We start from the raw sequence: 19,307 nt of genomic DNA on the forward strand, positions 1-19,307 counted from the left end.
ACATCAGCCGCGCATGCGCGGGTTGGACAGCTCCAACTCGTGCATGCACGGATGATGTCATCGCGCATATGCGTCAAACCCGCGCATGCGCTGTCCGTCATGCCCCTCAGCCGCCCCATGGACTTATCCTGCGGGGCGGCGGAGGGACAAAGAGTGCGCGGGAATCAGACCCACTGCCCGTGATCGGTGGGCACCGATCGCGGGCCCATGCTACCCTTGGTACGGCCGTGGTGCGGCCGTGCCAATCGGTGGTATGGTTGTGCAGAATGGCACTTTGTGGCCGTTTTCACGAATGGTGAGAGCAGGTGTGTGTAAAAAACGGCGGCCAGCGATTCGTGTCGTGGGCCGGCCGTGGGGAGGGGGGGAGAATAGCGGGAGGTCGGGAAATATGTCGGGAAGGCCCTCCCGCTATTCTCCCACCTGGCATGGGGGGCGGAGAATCGCGCCCATAGTTCTTTACTTTATGAGTACTTGCATATTCAGTCATTTACAGGTGTTGTGCTGATAATGAAATTCCACATTAACTGGAATGTTTGATGGACGAGCAACACCCATTCCCTGATTACGCTGGAAGCAAAGAAGAGCGATATTGGAGTTGAAGCATTAACTCTGTGTCTTCCTCCACAGATGCTGCCAGACCCACTGGGTTTATTCAGCACTTCTGTTTTCCAAATTCCCAGCATCTGCAGTATTTTGCTTTTATCTTATTGCGATTCATTGCCTTTCTGAACAATAGTTAATATATTTCCCCACATTCCCAGAGCTTTTCCTGTTCATTGCTATAAACTTTTCACCAAATTAGGATGGCCTGAATTAGGGACGGTCTGTGTGAGGGACGGTCTGTGTGAGGGATTGTCTGTTTGAGGGATGGTCTGTGTGAGCGATGATCTGTGTGAGGGTTGGTCTGTATGATGGATGGTCTGTATGAGGGATGGGCTGTGTGAGGGATGGTCTGTGTGAGGGATGGTCTGTCTGAGGGACAGTCTGCGTGAGGAATGCTCAGTGTGAGGAAGGGTCTGTGCGAAGGATGATCTGTGCGAGGGATGGTCAGGATGACTCTATATGACAGATGGAATATATATGATGGGGAGTCTGTATTCTCATCATTCGACAACCGTCTGATCCTGACTGTCTCAATCTTGGATTCTGCTGCTTCTCGGACAAAACAGAATTTATTGGAACTGTAGAGAATTGATTCCTTTTCAGACAGACATTGTTTGATGCAGCAATGGTTCTAAAGACAGAATCGAGAGGGATGTCCAGTGAAAGTGGATAATGGTTTAATCGAATTAGGAAATGGGTTTCCTCTTAATAAATCCCTATATCGTGTTCAGTGTGTACTGGAAGAAAGACTGCACTGTTAACCTAGGTATCAAATTTGCTGTAAATCACACAGATGAGGGTGGAATCAGCGAGCAATTATTGTCAAAAAGGAAATAAAATATATCTTCTCAATGGTTTTCACTCCATTGTAAACCCATGAATCAAATGTGAACTTCACGGAGAAGGAGCTCATTGAGAACACAGAGATTTCTGACATAGGGATGATGGGCTGAATGGCCACAAGCTGTGTCATATGATTCTAGGGAAAGGTTTCTCCGCTTGTTCACGGCAGCGGGATTCTCCAGTCCCGCTGCAGGGAATGGGAGATTTGGCAGAGCACCAAAATTACTTCCTCGTCACAGCGGGACGCACTGGCAACGGAGAATCCCGGCCTCTGATTCTAGGAACAGGGCAAATTTCCTTGTTATTATGTTTAATGAAGGGAATCGCATGGGCCTCGTGTGTGATATTAGGTGGGCTCTTTTAAAATTCAGATTACACCGAGACAAAACCTTTCACTAAACACCATAGCATGAAATTCCTTCCACAAAATGGGTCGGGAATATGTCCAGGAATTAAGTCAGTAAAAAGGGAATATGGTAGAAGAATCTGTAATGTCCAGTGTTAGAGATCTTTAATATATCAGCTGCTCCATTGGTTCACTGGGTTGGTGTTTGCTCTGAATCATTTTAGTCAGTCCCAAATGCAGCCTTCACCACTCTCTTTGCATTCACTGTTAAATCATCCAGTACACCAGTCAGCAGTTTGTAGGTCATAAGAAATGATGATCCTGCCCCAAAGATGGAACCAACAACTGGAATGATGTCAAGTGCAATCTCAAGACCAGATATGAAAATAGCAGCGGTACCCCAGGCTAATCTGTTTATTATATCGGGAGTTATTTTACCCACCAGGGGAGAGTTCACCACGGCTTTCAGATCTCCCACAGGTTTCCCTGCCATCTTCGCCAGTCTTTGAAGAGAGTCATCATCCAAACCCATATATTTACGGAAATCTATTATTACTCTAATCAGTATCGCAATGTCACAACCAAGGGAAACTCCAGGAACTGGCACAGCTCCCACAACTCCGGAAAGTGATGCCAACATCCAGACTTGTTTCTTTAGCTCTTTCTTTTTCCTCTCTACAATTTCCAAATTTAGGTTTGGAAGGGACAGGATGTAAATACTTTTCTTTATACCAGGAAGATCACCTTCAAGAGCTTTATTTAACAGATTAAAATCATATCGATTCTGATCAAAGCTTGATATCAGGAAAACACGGGGTGATTGTATTCCTGCCTCTTGCAGGTTCCTGATACAATAATTCCTGATCTTTTCCAGTTCTTTTTCTTCATTAAAGTCCCTCCCTTCCTTTCTCTTTGCATGGAGATCATTATCAATTTTAGATCGAACGAAGTAGGAATTCTTCTCCAGCCGCTTAATGTCTTTGGCGAGTTTTACATCATTTTCTGTGAATCGACAGCCAGAGATAATGATGAAAAAATCATATTTATCAAATTTCATTTCTTTCTGGTATTTACTCGCTGGGAATTTTGGTGTTCCCACTCCTGGCAGATCCCACAAACAAACATTGGGCAGGGTGGGATGTCTGTATCCGGTTGGCTCCATTGTACCTTCTGTGGTTCGAGTTTCAGCTGCTCCATCATCATCTTTGTCAAGTCCTCTCATTGCATTGATGAAGGTGGATTTCCCTGTTCCTGATTCTCCTGTCACTGCGATGTTAAGCTCGGTGTTCTCCAGATCATTTATTTTTCTCTGTATCAGTAGTTTTGCCTTTTCCATCCCACCCGTTTCATATTCAGATTTCAGATTCCTCACTTCATCCTCAGTGAAGAATGAAGAGTTTGAAGTTTCAGTAGTTTGATCTCTGAAAGGAAACATTTTACATGTTTTACATCATTGGAAAATAATCCCTATTCATACCGCACATTGCCACATCCTCAAAACCTCCTTATACATCTCATTAATTCCTTTTGGATGGCAATCATGCAGCTGATTATGACAGCTAATTTATGCACGGCAAGATCCCACAGTGAGCAATTGGATGAAGGACCAGTAAATTTGACTTTTCTTGAAAGTAACCGTGCCCCCAATAGTTATTTCATAGAATTCACAGTGCAGACGGAGGCCATTCGGCCAATTGAGTCTGCACCAGCTCTTGGAAAGAGCACCCTATCCAAGGTCCACACCACCACCCTATCCCCATAACCCAGTAACCCCATCCAACACTAAGGGCAATTTTGGACACTGAGGGCAATTTATCTTGGCCAATCCACCTAACCTGCACATCTTTGACTGTGGGAGGAAACCAGAGCACCCGGAGGAAACCCACGCAGACACGGGGAGAACGTGCAGACTCCGCACATATAGTGACCCACGCTGGGAATCGAACCTGGGGCCCTCGAGCTGTGAAGCAATTGTGCTAACCGCAATGCTACTGTGCTGTCCCTTACATTTTGATCATGAGGTGGCACAGATAAGGGCAATCTTCTCCTGTCTCTCCAGACAGCAGTACTGCAGCCTCATTAATCCACAATTGATTTCTATTCGCCACTCTGTGAATCACCATGTGATCTGCCCTCAATCTGACTGAGCCATCCCGATTGGATGTCACACACTTACTGTTTGTGAGGCTCAGATGCAGTGATAGGGTTGGTGAAGTGAGGGTTGGCTTAAGCCCAAACTGAGGGCCCTGGTTCTTGAGGCTTCTCCTCCTCTGTTGAAGAGCTGAACAAGAGGACAGGTTAATGGAGGTACATATAGAATTGTTCAGTACACTCTCATTACAAGTGATTACATTATGCAATGGTCATGTGTTACAATGACTTGGTGTGCTGGAAGAGAGGAACTGAAGAGACACAATATGGGGATTTTCTTGACCAACCTGGAGCTGGATTCTCCCATCCTGCTTCTCTGTCGCGGCTTTCCCCGTGAGACTTTTCAGCGATCTCAGAGATTCCTCCTCAGAAAGCGGGAGAGGGCAGAGGCGTGCAGTTCTCCCCTGATGTCACTTCTTTATCTTTGGTTGTGTTGGGTTTTCTCCTTTGAGAGGAAAGTAGAGAGTGTGAGTGGCTTTCTGTGTCACTGTGTACTGTATAATACTGTGTATTTATCTGTGTTCTGCCATTGCCTCTAGCATCGGTATATCTACTATTTGAAATAGTAGAGTTTCTTCAATATGTTGAGCAAATAGGAATTTCAGGTTCCATATCGGTAGGGATAAAGTTGGGGAATTAAAGGGTCATCTTTAAACAGTGTGGGAAGTAAGTGAGCAGTGAACTGGCTGAAGTTTGAATTTGCAGGTCAATCAAAAGGACCAGGATTTATGTAATTCCCACTGCCCTCTTAATCGGAAGGAATGGAAAACCTGGATTTTAACGAAAAAGCTTCAATGAGCTGTGTCCAACTGCACCTGTACAGTAACATTAGATTAACAATGATGTTGAGCATTATGAGACTTTCACTTCAACACATAATAGTCAGGATTTGTCTCTCAAGTGGGAATCTGTCTGTGTAAAACAGCTTAAACAACTAGCTAACCTACTTTATGAATTTTGACGGCCTCCCGCCCCTCCCCCGACAGCTTAATTTTTCTCAAAGAAGTCAATAAACAGCTGCCCCTCCAGGAAAACCCCTGCACCGAACCCCTCAAGGCAAATTTAATTTTCTCAAGTCTGAGGGGCGCGATTCTCCGCAAATGCGGAGAGTTGTAAAGGCTGCCGTGAAACTGGTCGTGTTTCATGGCAGCCTCCGCGCCTCCTCCCGGGACCCAATTCTCCCCCCCCGGTCGGGGCTAGCAGCGCGGCGCCGTGAAGAACGGCATCGCGGGCTTAGCGACCGTCGCGCACGATGACATCAGCCGCGCATGCGCGGGTTGGACGGCTCCTCATCACGCATATGACCACATCACGTATATGCGTCAAACCCGCGCATGCGTGGGCCGTCATGCCCTCCAGCTGCCCCGTGGACTGATCCTACGGGGCGGCAGAGGAACAAAGAGTGCGCGGGTATCGGACCCTCTGCCCGCGATTGGTGCCCACTGATCGCGGGCCCATGCCACCCTTGGCACGGCCAATCGGTGTCATGGTTATCCGGGACGGCACTTTGCAGCCGTTTTCACGAACGGTGAGAGCAGGTGTGTTTGCGTTCGTGAAAACGGCCGTAAAGGCCTGGGAACTCGGCCCATCGGCCAGTGGAGAATCGCTGTTCGCCGTAATAAACGGCGAGCAGCGATTCGTGTCGTGGGGCGGCCGTGGGGGGGGGGGGGGGGGGGGGGGGGGGGGAATAGTGGGAGGTCGGGAAAAATGTCGGGAAGGCCCTCCCGCTATTATCCGACCCGTCGCGGGCAGCGGAGAATCGCGCCCGGGAAACCTCTCCATGTCCCGAACCCACACCCCCGGCTTCGGGGGTTCCGATTCCCTCCATCCTGGTACGATCCGTCTCCAGGCCTCCAGGAAGGCAGAGGACAGGGTGTCATCCTCTCTCACCCCCTGGGCTCCCGGGCCTTCCAACACATCAACGGTCGACACCTTTGGACTCGGCACCACCCTCACTTGTAAGACCTCTGACATGACGTCAGCAAAGCCCTGCTAGAAACCCCTCAGCCTCGGACATGCCCAAAACATATGGACATGGTTCGCAGGTGGTTCAATTCAAGGTGGTTCACACCGCCCACACCTATCCTCCACACCCTCAAAGAACCTGCTCATCCTGACCACTGTCATGTGTGCCCTTGAATTGTATCAGGCTGAGCCTGGTGCACAACGAGGAACCGTTAACTCTCATCAGGGCCTCCTCCCTTAATCCGGCCTCCAACCCCCCACCCAGCTCTTCTTCCCACTTTCTCTTCAACCATATTAGCGCTCCCTCCCACTCCATCAGCTCTCAGTAGATCTCTCAGACCTTCCGCTCTCCTACTCCTGTTCTCGACACCATCCTGCAGTCCCCGGTCGGCAGGTGCGGCAAGGTGGAAACTTGCCTCCACACAAAATCCCTCACTTGTATATACCAAAACCCATTCCAACCTGTCAACTCAAACTCCTCCTCCAGCTCCTCCAAGCTTGGGAAACCCTCATCAATAAAGAGGTCTCCAAATCTCTCGATCCCTGCCCGCTGCCACTTCCGAAACAACCCCTCCTGACAGTAATATTATTGGATTTTTCATCTCTCTGAATCCTCTTGCTGCTTCAGATAGTTTTGCCTTGCTTCTGGATCAAACACAATATTTATATAAAAGAAATAGTAAGGGAATGGTCAGAAGGACATTGTTTGGGGTCGTCGAGATTGATAGAATTTTGGAATTTTTGGGCAGTCAAGAGACAGGACTGAAAAATAAGTTGTAGTCAAGATTCAGCCATAATATTGAAGAGCAGAGCAGGTTTGAGGGACTGTATGGTCTACTCCTATTTCTTGTGTTATGTTCCAAGTGATCAAGTTCATCCCCTCAGCCTCTATTAGAAAACAGCCACAACCTGTTTGATCTTTCCTGCAGTGTATTTGCTCTACTTTGGTATCAACCTTGTGGATCTATTTTGCACGTTCTCCAGGGCCAAAGTGCTGGAAAATGGGATTGGAATGGTCAGGTGGAATGGCCTTTTCTGAGCTGTATTATTCTATGATCTCTATAATTTTTCAGTGTCCAGTGCTTGTAGTGTAATCAATCCAAGGCGCTCAATATAATTACCTTGCTTTTTAATTCCATTCTTCAAGAACTTGGGCGATTCTCCGATATAGAGCCCAAGCCGTCGTGAACGTCATCGCGTTTCATGATGGCGCGAACCAGGCCCTGGCACGACGACAGGGTATGGCGCTGGAGCGGTTCACGCCACTCCAACCTCCTTTTGCGGCGATAAATTGCCGGCAACCTGCACGTGTGCGGGGGACTTCGTTAGTGCTCTGGCTCCAACTCAACATGGAGCCAGTATTCAGGGGCCAACGCGCCAGAAAGTAGGCCCGGGGGGGGGGGGAAAAGTGGTCGGCCCGCCGATCTGTCGACCCCGATTGTGGGCCAGACCACATCGGAGGCCCCCCCCACCTGTGAAGGAGACCCCCTCCACCCCGCCACTGATCGTCGGGCCGGCGTCTCTTTTCCCTCCGCCACCCTGCAAGATCAAGCCGCCATGTCTTGCGGGGCAACGGAGGGGAAGACGGCAACCACGCATGCATGGGTTGGCGCCGGCCAACCTGCGCATGTGCAGCTGACATCACTTCAGCGCTGCTTGCCGCGTCATTCCTGGCGCGCCGCATTGACGCAAGCATCAAGGCCGGGCGCTTCGAATTCACGCCCTGCCACTCCTAGCCCCCCCGGGGGAGTGCGGGGGAGAATAGGGGCGAGGAGTGGCCTCCGACGCCGGAGTGAAACACTCCGGGTTTCACTCCGACATCGGCACTTAGTTTCCCGTTGGGAGAATCACGGCCATAGTGCCCCAATGGCACAGGCCCTCCCGCGGATCGGTGGGTCCCGATCGCGGACCAGGTCTCCGTAAACAATAAACAGGACAAATGCAACCCAGCCAATTACCATCAGTCTTTTCTCAATCATCAGCAAAGTGATGGAAGGAGTCATCAACAGTGCTATCAAATGGCACTTACTCAGCAATAATCTGCTCATGGACACTCAGTTTGGGTTCTGCCAGGGGCACTCAGCTCCTGACTTCATTATAGCCTTGGTTCAAACAAAGAGCTGAATGCCAGAGGTGAGATGAGAGTGGACTGTCTTTGACATCAAGGCAGCACTTGACTGAGTGTAGGATCAAGGAGCCCGAGCTAATGGGATTCAATGGGAATCAAAGGGAAAATTCTTTGCTGGTTGGAATCATACCTGGCACAAGGTTGGAGGTATACCTGGTTGGAGGTCAATCATCTCAGCTCCAGGACATCACTGCAGGAGTTCCTCAGGGTAGTGTCCACACACAACCATCTTCAGCTCCTTCGTCAATGACCTTTAATGGTCAGAAGTAGGGATGTTTGCGGATGAGTGCACAATGTTCAGCACCATCCTCAGATAATGAAGCAGTCCATGTCCAAATGCAGCAAGACCTGAACAATATCCAGGTCTTGGGCTGACAAGTGGCAAGTTAAATTCGTGCCACACAAGAGCCAAGCAATGACCTATAAGATGATCTCCTATAAGAGAGGATCTAACCACCACCCCTTGTCATTCAATTGCATTACCGTCGCTGAATCCCCCACAATCAACATCCTGGGGGTTAACATTGACCAGAAACTGAACTGGATGAGCCACATTAATACTGTGGCTACCAGGGCTGGTCAAAGGCTAACAGGGCAGGTTAAAGGCCAATCAATGGACACAAAACCAATTGGCTGAGAGGCACATTACATATCTGGGCCAATGGGCAGCGAGTCCTCTGCACCAATGGCAGCTCACACTCCCAGGTACCGTAATACCCCTAGTCATACTACCACATTCACCCTGTTCTGGAAAATACAGAATGTGTCATTTGAAACATAGAAGTCTGCCAATATCTGGTCTGGGAGAGTGCAGGGAAAGATCCCACAAGAGGTTGGTGGCAGCTGAAAAGAGCAGAAACTGTGGCCAGCTCTTCTGTCAAAAATGCAGTCAATTTCAGTCTGTCAGAATTGTTATTACAACCTGCAGCAGGAGAAAGGGAAAAAGAAAAAGAGAGTTTGCATAGATTTCTTTGTGCTGTGTTGAAGCACTGTGATGTACTGAATAGAGGGGGACCCATTGGCCTGGTTGTGTCCCACCATGCCCCTTTAAGTCCCGTAGCCCATCCCCTATCGGAGGTTCCGATCTCTCCTGCCAAAAAGCACTAAGCGCGGGCTCCCCTCGCCCCTCCCCCCAAGCGCGAGGTCGAAACAGAGAGCAGCAGAACGCGAAGCAGCAACAGCTGGCGGCCGGGGCACGGCCCGGGGGAGCTCCGCTCCCCTCAAGGAGGTGGAAGGCTCGAAGATCAACGCCAGCAAGAATGAGGAGGAGAATTAAAAGAGAGAGAGAAACAGCAACAGGAGAGAAGAGGAGGAGAACTAAAAGAGAGAGAGAAACAGCAACAGGAGAGAAGGGGAGGAGAACTAAAAGAGAGAGAGAGAGAAACAGCAACAGGAGAGAAGGGGAGGAGAATTAAAAGAGAGAGAGAGTGAAACAGCAACAGGAGAGAAGGGGAGGAGACTTAAAAGAGAGAGAGAGAAACAGCAACAGGAGAGAAGGGGAGGAGAACTAAAAGAGAGAGAGAGAGAGAAACAGCAACAGGAGAGAAGGGGAGGAGAACTAAAAGAGAGAGAGAGAGAAACAGCAACAGGAGAGAAGGGGAGGAGAATTAAAAGAGAGAGAGAGAGAAACAGCAACAGGAGAGAAGGGGAGGAGAACTAAAAGAGAGAGAGAGAGAGAAACAGCAACAGGAGAGGGGAGGAGAACTAAAAGAGAGAGAGAGAGAAACAGCAACAGGAGAGAAGGGGAGGAGAATTAAAGAGAGAGAGAGAGAAACAGCAACAGGAGAGAAGGGGAGGAGAATTAAAAGAGAGAGAGAGAGAAACAGCAACAGGAGAGAAGGGGAGGAGAACTAAAAGAGAGAGAGAGAGAGAGAAACAGCAACAGGAGAGAAGGGGAGGAGAACTAAAAGAGAGAGAGAGAGAAACAGCAACAGGAGAGAAGGGGAGGAGAATTAAAGAGAGAGAGAGAGAAACAGCAACAGGAGAAGGGGAGGAGAATTAAAAGAGAGAGAGAGAGAAACAGCAACAGGAGAGAAGGGGAGGAGAATTAAAAGAGAGAGAGAGAGAAACAGCAACAGGAGAGAAGGGGAGGAGAACTAAAAGAGAGAGAGAGAGAGAAACAGCAACAGGAGAGAAGGGGAGGAGAACTAAAAGAGAGAGAGAGAGAAACAGCAACAGGAGAGAAGGGGAGGAGAATTAAAAGAGAGAGAGAGAGAAACAGCAACAGGAGAGAAGGGGAGGAGAATTAAAAGAGAGAGAGAGAGAAACAGCAACAGGAGAGAAGGGGAGGAGAACTAAAAGAGATAGAGAGAGAGAAACAGCAACAGGAGAGAAGGGGAGGAGAACTAAAAGAGAGAGAGAGAGAAACAGCAACAGGAGAGAAGGGGAGGAGAACTAAAAGAAAGAGAGAGAGAGTCTGAAGGTCCCTACAACAAACCAGCAGCAATGGGGAGGACAGAACACAGAGAACAGAGAAAACAGAGAAACAGCAACAGGAGAGAAGGGGAGGAGAACTACAAGAGAGAGAGAGAGAGTCTGAAGGTCCCTACAACAAACCAGCAGCATCCAGAATCACTAATCGTTTTTCCTTTCTGTAAAGAAAGTGTTTGCAACTTAAAGAAAAAAAAAGTATAATAATAAAATAACTTAACCTGAAAAAGTGGTTATTAGCTTACTTCACTTCCTTAATAACGCAGGACCCAGGACATCAATGCTATTAAGGGGTAAGTAGGTAAAATTCTTCGGTGAAGGTATGGGTTATACCGGGGAATAACTTGGAAATATAGTTTGACCTGAATAGCACCCACTGAAGCCTGCATCGGAGTCAGGGAGTGAGAATCCCTGTTCACCATTTGGAATATCGGCCCTTTTTGGTATAGGGGGAATTCTAAGACAGAGTGGTGAATTTGCAAAAACACCCCCTGTTGAGAAATGAACCGGGGGTGTGTGGGTGGGTGTACTGGGAACGCGGACATTGAGGGGCGTGTCCCGTGAATGCGTGAGAGACTGGTAGTATGACTAGAGATGTTAGATCGTACCATTGCATTGATGTCTGCCCACTGGCCCGCAGCTATTTACAAAATACAGAACCGTAACTTTGTACAGTTTGGGAAAAATGGGGGGGGGGGGGAGACAAAAAATGGAGAACAAGCAACTAAGAGTCCATCAGCAGTTCACATGGATTCGATCAGCCGATCGAGTGCCTTGGATGACCTGTGCAACCTGCGTAGCTGTGCCGGTGACGTTGGAGCGGTGGTCGTCCGTGACTCTGGGAGCAATGATCCTGGTCTTGCGTCTGTACCCCTAGTCGGAGCTAGTGGGGGCCAGACCGGGGGAGGATCGTCCTATCCACTGGGCAGCTTGTGCGTAGGTGTCGCTGGGGCTGGGGAGGGGGCGCCTTCCGGGGGCAGTTGGGGTTGGGGGGGGGGGTTGGGGGATGCTGGCGCCGGGGGCAGGGGTGGGTGTGGCCAGGATCCGGCGGGTGCCAGGCCCCGAAGGGAGACCGTGTCCTGTTGGCCGTCGGGATTCTCCTCGTACGCGTATTACGGGTTTCCGTGGAGTAGCTGGACTCTTTCGACCAATGGGTCCGACTTGTGCACCCGCACGTGTTTCCGGAGCAGGATGGGCCCGGGGGTAGCCAGCCAGGTCGGGAGCGAGGTTCCTGAGGAAGACTTCCTGGGTAAACAAGATGGCGTTCGTCAGGCGTTTGGTTAGTGGAGGTACAGAGGAGTGACCGGATAGAATGGACGGCGTCTGGGAGGACCTCTTGCCAGTGGGAGACTGGGAGATTTCTGGACCGCAGGGCCAGCAGGACGGTCTTCCAGACCGTACCGTTCTCCCTCTCGACCTGTCCGTTACCCCGGGAGTTGTAACTGGTCGTCCAGCTGGAGGCGATGCTCCTATGAGCAGGAATTGACGCAGCTCGTCACTCATAAAGGAGGACCCCCTATCGCTATGAATGTAAGCGGGGAATCCGAACAGGGAGAAAATGCTGTGTAGGGCTTAAATGATGATGGTGGTGGTCATGTCAGGGCAGGGGATGGCGAAAGGGAAGCGGGAGTACTCGTCAATCACATTGAGGAAGTACGTGTTGCGGTTGTTGGAGGGGAGGGGAGCACTGAAGTCCATGCTGAGATGTTCAAAGGGGCGGGAAGCCTTTATGAGATGCGTTTGTTCAGGGCGGTCGAAGTGCGGCTTGCACTCCGCACAGATGTGGCATTCCCTGGTCACGGTCCTGACCTCCTCGATGGAGTAGGGCAGGTTGCGGGTCTTTATAAAGTGGAAAAAGCGCGTGACCCCCGGATGGTAGAGGTCTGCGTGGAGGGTTCGGAGGCGGTCCACTTGTGCGTTGGCACAGGTGCCGCGGGACAGGGCATCGGGAGGTTCGTTTAGCTTCCCAGGACAATACAAGATGTCGTAGTTGTAGGTGGACAGTTCTATCCTCCACCTCAAGATCTTGTCGTTCTTTATCTTGCCCGTCTGTGCGTTGTCGAAAATGAAAGCCACTGACCATTGGTCTGTGAGGAGGGTGAACCCCCTGCCGGCCAGATAGTGCCTCCAATGTCGCACAGCTTCAACTATGGCCTGTGCTTCCTTCTCGATTGAATAGTAGCAGATTTCGGAAGCATGGAGGGTACGGGAGAAGAAGGCCACGGGTCTGCCCGCTTGATTGAGGGTGGTTGCCAGAGCTACATCGGACGCGTTGCTCTCGACCTGGAAGGGAAGAGACTCATCGATAGCTCGCATCATGGCCTTTGCAACGTCTGCTTTGATGCGGCTAAAGGCCTGGCGGGCCTCCACCGACAGGGGAAAAGTGGTTGATTGGATGAGTGGACGGGCTTTGTCGGCATAATTGGGGACCCACTGGGCGTAATGTGAAAAGAAGCCCAAACAGCGCTTGACGGCTTTGAGGGAGTGGTGGAGGGGAAGCTCCATCAGGGGGCGCATGCATTCAGGGTTGGGGCCTATTACTCCGTTACACTCTACGTAGCCAAGGATGGCTAGTCGGTCGGTGCTAAATATGCATTTGTCCTTGTTGTAGGTCAGATTAAGGAGTTCTGTGGTTTGGAGGAATTTTCGGAGGTTGGTGTTGTGGTCCTGCTGATCCTGGTCGCCGATGGTGACATTATCGAGATACGGGAAGGTTGCCCGTAAACCGTATTGGTCGACCATTCGGTCCATCTCCCGTTGGAAGACCGAGACCCCGTTTTTGACACTGAAGTTAACCCTTAAAAAGTGGTAGAGTCGCCCATCCGCTTCGAACGCATTGTACTTTTGGTCACTCGCGCGGATGGGGAGCTGATGGTAGGCGGACTTGAGGTCCACCGTTGAGAAGACCTTGTACTGCGCGATCCTGTTGACCAGATCGGAGATGCATTAGGGAGGGCACGCGTCCAGCTGCGTAAACCTGTTGATGGTCTGACTGTAGTCTATGACCATCCTATTTTTTGCCCCGGTCTTTACCACCAGCACTTGTGCTCGCCAGGGGCTGTTGCGAGACTCGATGACCCCTTCCTTCAGTAGCCGTTGGACCTCGGACCTGATGAAGGTCTGGTCCTGGGCACTGTACCGTCTGCTCCTGGTGGCGATGGGTTTACAATCCGGGGTGAGGTTTGCAAACAAGGATGGGGGATCGACCTTGAGGGACGCGAGGCTTGAGGGACACGAGGCTGCAGGCAGTAAGGGGGGGGGGCATAGGGCCGCGAATTTGAATGTTAAGCTCTGGGGGTTGCACTGAAAATCTAACCCCGGGGTGCTGCCGCGCAGAGGTGAGGAAGAACGAAGAGCTTGTAATTTTTAAACTCCCTCCCCTGGACCGTGAGGTCTGCTGTGCAGCACCCCGTGATCTGGACTGGATCGAGTGCGAACCGGAGGCCAGAGCGATTTTTTGTTTGACTGTGTAAACAGGAAGTGCACAGCGTCATACCATGGTGGGGTGGGCAAAACTCTCTGTGCTCCCGGAGTCCAGCAGGCAGCTTGTCTCATGTCCGTTGAGGAGGATCTTCGTAGTTGCTGTGGATAGATTGCGGGGCCACAACTGGTCCAATGTGACTGAGGCGAGTCGTGGCAGAAACTCTGAGTCGTCCTCAGGCAGAGAGTAGTCATCTGCGGGGTCCTCGGTGCTGATCCAAGATGGTGGAGGTTGGACAAAATGGCGGCGCCTGTTGCCAGCACGTGGAGTCGGGGCCCAAAATGGCGGTGCCCGGGGATCGCATGTGGCGGTGGGGGGTGGGGGCAGCGAGGTCTGCGGGCCGCACGGGGCCCCTGAGGAGAGCTGGGGGGAGGACCGCGGTTGCTGCTTGGGACCGCAGCAACCGCTTTGGATTGGCAAACGGGCACAAAGTGGCCCTTCTTGCCGCAGCCCTTGCACGTTGCGGAGCGGGCCGGGCAGCGCTGGCGGGGGTACTTTGCCTGGCTGCAAAAATAGCAGCAGGGCCCCATGGGTTTATCGTGGTGCCCTGCGGCACAGGCCTGGGGGGGACCGAGTCTGTGGAGGTGAGGGAGTTTGCGTTCCACGCTGCCCAGGGGGCCGCCGCGCGGTCGGGTGCGTATCCACGAGCATTCCGATTAGCAACATCTAGGGAGAAAGCGAGGGCCCGTGCCTCCGTGAGGCTTAAAGTCTTTCTCTCTAAAAGTCTTTGTTGGATCTGCGAGGACTGCATACCTGCAACAAAAGCGTCTCTGATCAGAAGTTCGGTATGCTCGGCAGCAGAAACCTGTGGGCAGCCGCAGTTACTCCCCAGCACGAGGAGGGCACGGTAAAATTCGTCCAGTGACTCACCAGGTAGTTGCTGCCTCGTGGCCAGTAAGTGCCAAGTGTAGTCTTGGTTCACCGGCTGTATGAAATGTCCTTTAAGTAAGTCCATGGCAGCATCGTAGTCTGTTGTGTCCTCTATGAGCGTGTACACGGCGGTGCCTACGCACGAGTGGAGGATGTGCAATTTCTATTCCCTCGTTGGGACGTTTTCGGCTGTACTCAGGTAGCTATTGAAGCAAGCCAGCCAATGCTTAAATGCTGCTGTTGCATTCCCTGCGTGCGGGCTGAGTCGAAGACACTCTGGCTTGATGTGAAGCTCCATCCTTTAAAATCTTGTGTATTAAATTGATGCACAATCAATGGACACGAAACGTAGATAAAGTCCGAATGATAGGCTTTAATACACAAGAAGTGGACCCAGCAGCAGATGTACAGAAGAATGGCAGACTGCCGGGGTACACGGGTTCTTATACCTCGCCTTGGAGGTGGAGCTACCTACCTCGCAGCCAATCGGCTGAGAGGCACATGACATACCTGGGTCAATGGGCAGCGAGTCCTCTGCACCAATGGCAGCTCACACTCCCAGGTACCGTAATACCCCTAGTCATACTACCACATTCACCTCCTGTTGAGAAAGGAACCGGGGGGAGTGTGGGTGGGTGTACTGGGAACGCGGAGACTGGTAGTATGACGAGAGATGTTAGATCGTACCATTGCATTGATGGCTGTCCACTGGCCCGCAGCTATTTACAAAATACAGAACAGTAACTTTGTACAGTTTGGAAAAAATGGGGGGGCAGACACAAAATGGGGAACAAGCAAAATAAGAGTCCATCAGCAGTTCACATGGATTTGATCAGCCGATCGAGTGCCTTGGATGTCCTGTGCAACCTGCGTAGCTGTGCTGGCGACGTTGGAGCGGTGGTCGTCCGTGACTCAGGGAGCAATGATCCTGTTCTTGCGTCCGTACCACTAGTCGGAGCTAGCGGGGGCCAGGCCGGGGGAGGATCTTCCTTTCCACTGGGCAGCTTGTGCGTAGGTGTCGGTGGGGCTGGACCAGCGAAAGCCTTTCGGCCAGCCCCGCTGCCGGGGGCGCCGGTTTTTTGCACCAGTCTTCTGGTGCCAACCACTCCGGCGCGGGGCTAGCCCCCAAAGTTGCGAAGAATTCCCCACCTTTGGGGAGGCCCGACCCCGGAGTGGTTGGCGCCACTCCCCTATGCTGGGAAGACCCGTCACGCCGGGTAGGGGAGAATCCCACCCAAGGTCTCGGCAATTAAAAGCAGACAAAACTTTTGAATATTGGAGGGAATGTAGGAACAAACTCTAACAGGGAGTTAGGAAGGCTAAAAGGGGCCATGAAATGTCATTGGCGAGCAGGATCAAGGAAAATCCCAAGGCCTTTAATACATATATAAGGAGCAAGAGGGTAGCTAGTGAAAGAGTAGGCCCACTCAAGGACAAAGGAGGGAAGTTGTGCGTGGAGTCAGAGGAGTTGGGTGTGATCCTTAATGAGTACTTTGCATCGGTATTCACCAAGGAGAGGGACATTGAGATGATCTTGATGGATGGCCTGATTTATCACAAGAACACTTTTAGCTAATGTTATGAATGATTTATTAACATTAACTGTTGGTGAACTATAACATCAGATGAATAACAGTAAAATCATTGACAAGCAACCTCTGTCTTCAGCTTCCTCCAGCCAGTCTGAGGTCAGCTGACTTTAACATTCACTTATACACTAGTGAAGCCCCTAGTAGTCAGTTGGAGATTTACAACACAACCCTTCAGATAGGATGGATATTAAGTTGAGAGATGGGTGTCTGAATACTTTAGGACATGTCAGCATAATGAAGGAGGAAGTGTTGGATATTTTAAAATGCATTAATGTAGACAAGTCTCCTGGGCCGGATGGAATCTATCGCAGTTTCCTTTGGGAGGCAAGAGAGGAAATAGCTGAGTCTGAACAGATATCTTTGTTTAAGAAGGGAAATGGGATAATCCAGGTAATTATCAACCAGTGAGCCTAACGTCAGTGGTGGGGAAGCTGTTGGAGAAGATACTGAGACAGGATTTATTCATATTTGGAAACATGAGGCAACAAGGTTTCGTGGGGGGAAGATCATTTCTTACCAACTTGATGGAGTTTTTTGAGAAGGTGACAAAATTAATTTATGAGGGAAAGGCTGTGGATGTCATCTGGTACTGTTGGATGGTATTCGGAGTATGCTAGCTAGATGGATAAAGAACTGGCTTGTCAATAGGAGACAGAGTAGCAGTGGAAGGGAGTTTTTCAGAATTGAGATTTGTGACTAGTGCTGTTCCAAAGGGCTGGCCTCCCTGTTGTTTGTAATATATATATAAATGATATACAGATGACACTAAAATAGGTGGATTTGCAGATAGTAAAGGCAATTGTCAGAGAATCCAGCAGAATATTGATACATATTGGTGAGTTGGCAGAGAAAAGGCAGATGGAATTCAATCTGGACAAAAGTGAGGTGGTGCATTTTGGAAGATCAAACTCAGGTGTGAATTATGTAGTAAAAGACAGAATCCTTAAGAGCATTGACATATGGAGTGATCTGGGCATTTAGGTCCATAGTTCCATGAAAGTGGAAATGAAGGTGGAAAAAGTGGTGAAGCAGGCATACAGCATGCTTGCCTTAATCAGTCGGGATATTGAATACAAGAGTTGTCAGGTATGTTACAGTTGAGTAGAACTTTAGTTTGGCTGCATTGGAATATTATGAGCAGTTCTGGTCGCCACAGTACCAGATAGACGTGGATGCTTTGGTGAGTGGAAAAAAGGTTTACCAGGATGTTCCTTGGTCTGGAGATTGTTAGCTATGAGGAGAAGTTGAATAAACTGATTATTCTCATTGGCAAGATGAAGAGTTAGGGGAGCCCTGATTGATGTCTACAAAATTACGAGAGGTATAGACAGACTGAATAGTCAGAATTTTTTCCGAGGATGGGAGACTCAATTATAAGGGGGCATAGGTTCAAGGAGACAGGGGGAATGTTTAGGGGAGATGTGTGGTGAAAGAGGGTGGTGGTTGCCTGGAACGCATTACCAGTAGAGGTAGTGGAGGCAGGCATTACAGCAACATTTCAGATGGATTTTGATAGACAGATGAACAGGGCAGGAATGGAGGGATACAGAGCGTTTGGACAATAAATAGCAAGTCTAAATCAGGAATCTCAATCAGTGCAGGCTTGGTGGATCAAAGGACCTGTTCCTGTGCTCATAGAATTTACAGTGCAGAAGGAGGCCATTCGGCCCATCGAGTCTGTATCGGCTCTTGGAAAGAGCACCCTACCCAAGTCCACACCCTATTCCTGTAACCCAGTAATCTCACCCAACTTTCTTGAACACTCAGGACAATTTAGCCTTGCCCATCCACCTAACCCGCACACCTTTGGACCGTGGGAGGAAACCGGAGCGCCCGGAGGAAACCCACGCACACACGGGGAGAACGTGCAGACTCAGCACAGACAGTGACCCCAGCCGGGAATCGAACCTGGGACCCTGGAGCTGTGAAGCAATTGTGCTAACCACTATGCGGCCGTGCTGCCCCAGTGCTGTAATGTTCTTTGTTCTGGAGAAAATCTGAATATCATCTCACTTTCAGATATTTTATGAAAGAAGTATATTTTTTCCAAAAGACAGTTGCGTGTGAGACCTGTGTGGATGGGCAGTGTCAGGGATTGGCTGTGGCTCTGGTCAGAGCTAGTCGAGGGGTCAGTGATTTAGTGACTGTTGACCCATAGATGTAAGTACGTGGCCATTTTAAAACCTTTGAAAAACAATTTTTTTTAAAAATGTTAACAAGAGGTTTAGACATCCATGCACTAATATCGAACAGTGCTTTCTCACTTATTCCAAACTTTTCATCAGATCTGCAGTGGAATGACAAAACACATCAGCTGATTTGCATGTACTGAAAAAATTGAACAGTGTGTTGAACTCCTCTATTCACTTGATCACTTCATCCTGTTATTGCATCATTTCACAATCTAATAAATAAATGACTCGTTAATTCCTGAAGTTTTGTTTTTCTTTTCAGTTTTGTTTACACTTGCCCTCTGAACAACGGATATAAAACTTGCTTTCAGTAATTTTTTGGGTTTGAACACAGCCAGAGCGTAAAAACAAAAGTAGACGGACAGAGTCAAACGCGCAAGTGCAATCTTTAAAGTTATGCGATAACTCTCATTAAACCAGAGCAGCACGGTGGCGCAGTGGGTTAGCCCTGCTGCCTCACGGCACTGAGGTTCCAGGTTTGATCCCGGCTCTGGGTCACTGTCCGTGTGGAGTTTGCACATTCTCCCCGTGTTTGCGTGGGTTTTGCCCCCACAACCTAAAAATATGCAAGCTAGATGGATTGACCACGCTAAATTGCCCCTTCATTGAAAAAAATGAATTGGGCACTCTAAATTTATTTTTAAAAATCTCTCGTTAAACCTGTTGAATAAAATTCACCCTGAATTGTGACAACCGCGCTTTGTTT

The 19,307-nt window shown here is 49.8% G+C and overlaps 1 protein-coding gene across 1 annotated transcript; it reads right to left on the minus strand.

The window, feature by feature from the left end:
• Nucleotides 1-1,940: 1,940 nt before the first annotated feature.
• Nucleotides 1,941-4,265, minus strand: LOC119952073 (interferon-inducible GTPase 5-like). Its single transcript, XM_038775615.1, has 2 exons — nt 4,231-4,265; nt 1,941-3,213 (listed from the first exon to the last, which is right to left on the minus strand). Exons 1-2 carry the CDS (start codon nt 4,248-4,250, stop codon nt 2,013-2,015), a joined length of 1,221 nt encoding a protein of 406 aa, XP_038631543.1. The 5' UTR covers nt 4,251-4,265; the 3' UTR covers nt 1,941-2,012.
• Nucleotides 4,266-19,307: the final 15,042 nt, after the last annotated feature.

The sequence above is a fragment of the Scyliorhinus canicula genome, chromosome 17 (assembly GCF_902713615.1).
Source record: "Scyliorhinus canicula chromosome 17, sScyCan1.1, whole genome shotgun sequence".
In the NCBI taxonomy this organism is placed as follows: Eukaryota; Metazoa; Chordata; class Chondrichthyes; order Carcharhiniformes; family Scyliorhinidae; genus Scyliorhinus; species Scyliorhinus canicula.

Coding starts and splice junctions, on each gene's coding strand:
- LOC119952073 (XM_038775615.1), bottom strand. CDS start 4,250: ATGGGAGAATCCAGCTCCAG. Junction 3,214..4,230: donor ATGGGAGAATCCAGCTCCAG/GTTGGTCAAGAA, acceptor GTTTCCTTTCAG/AGATCAAACTACTGAAACTT.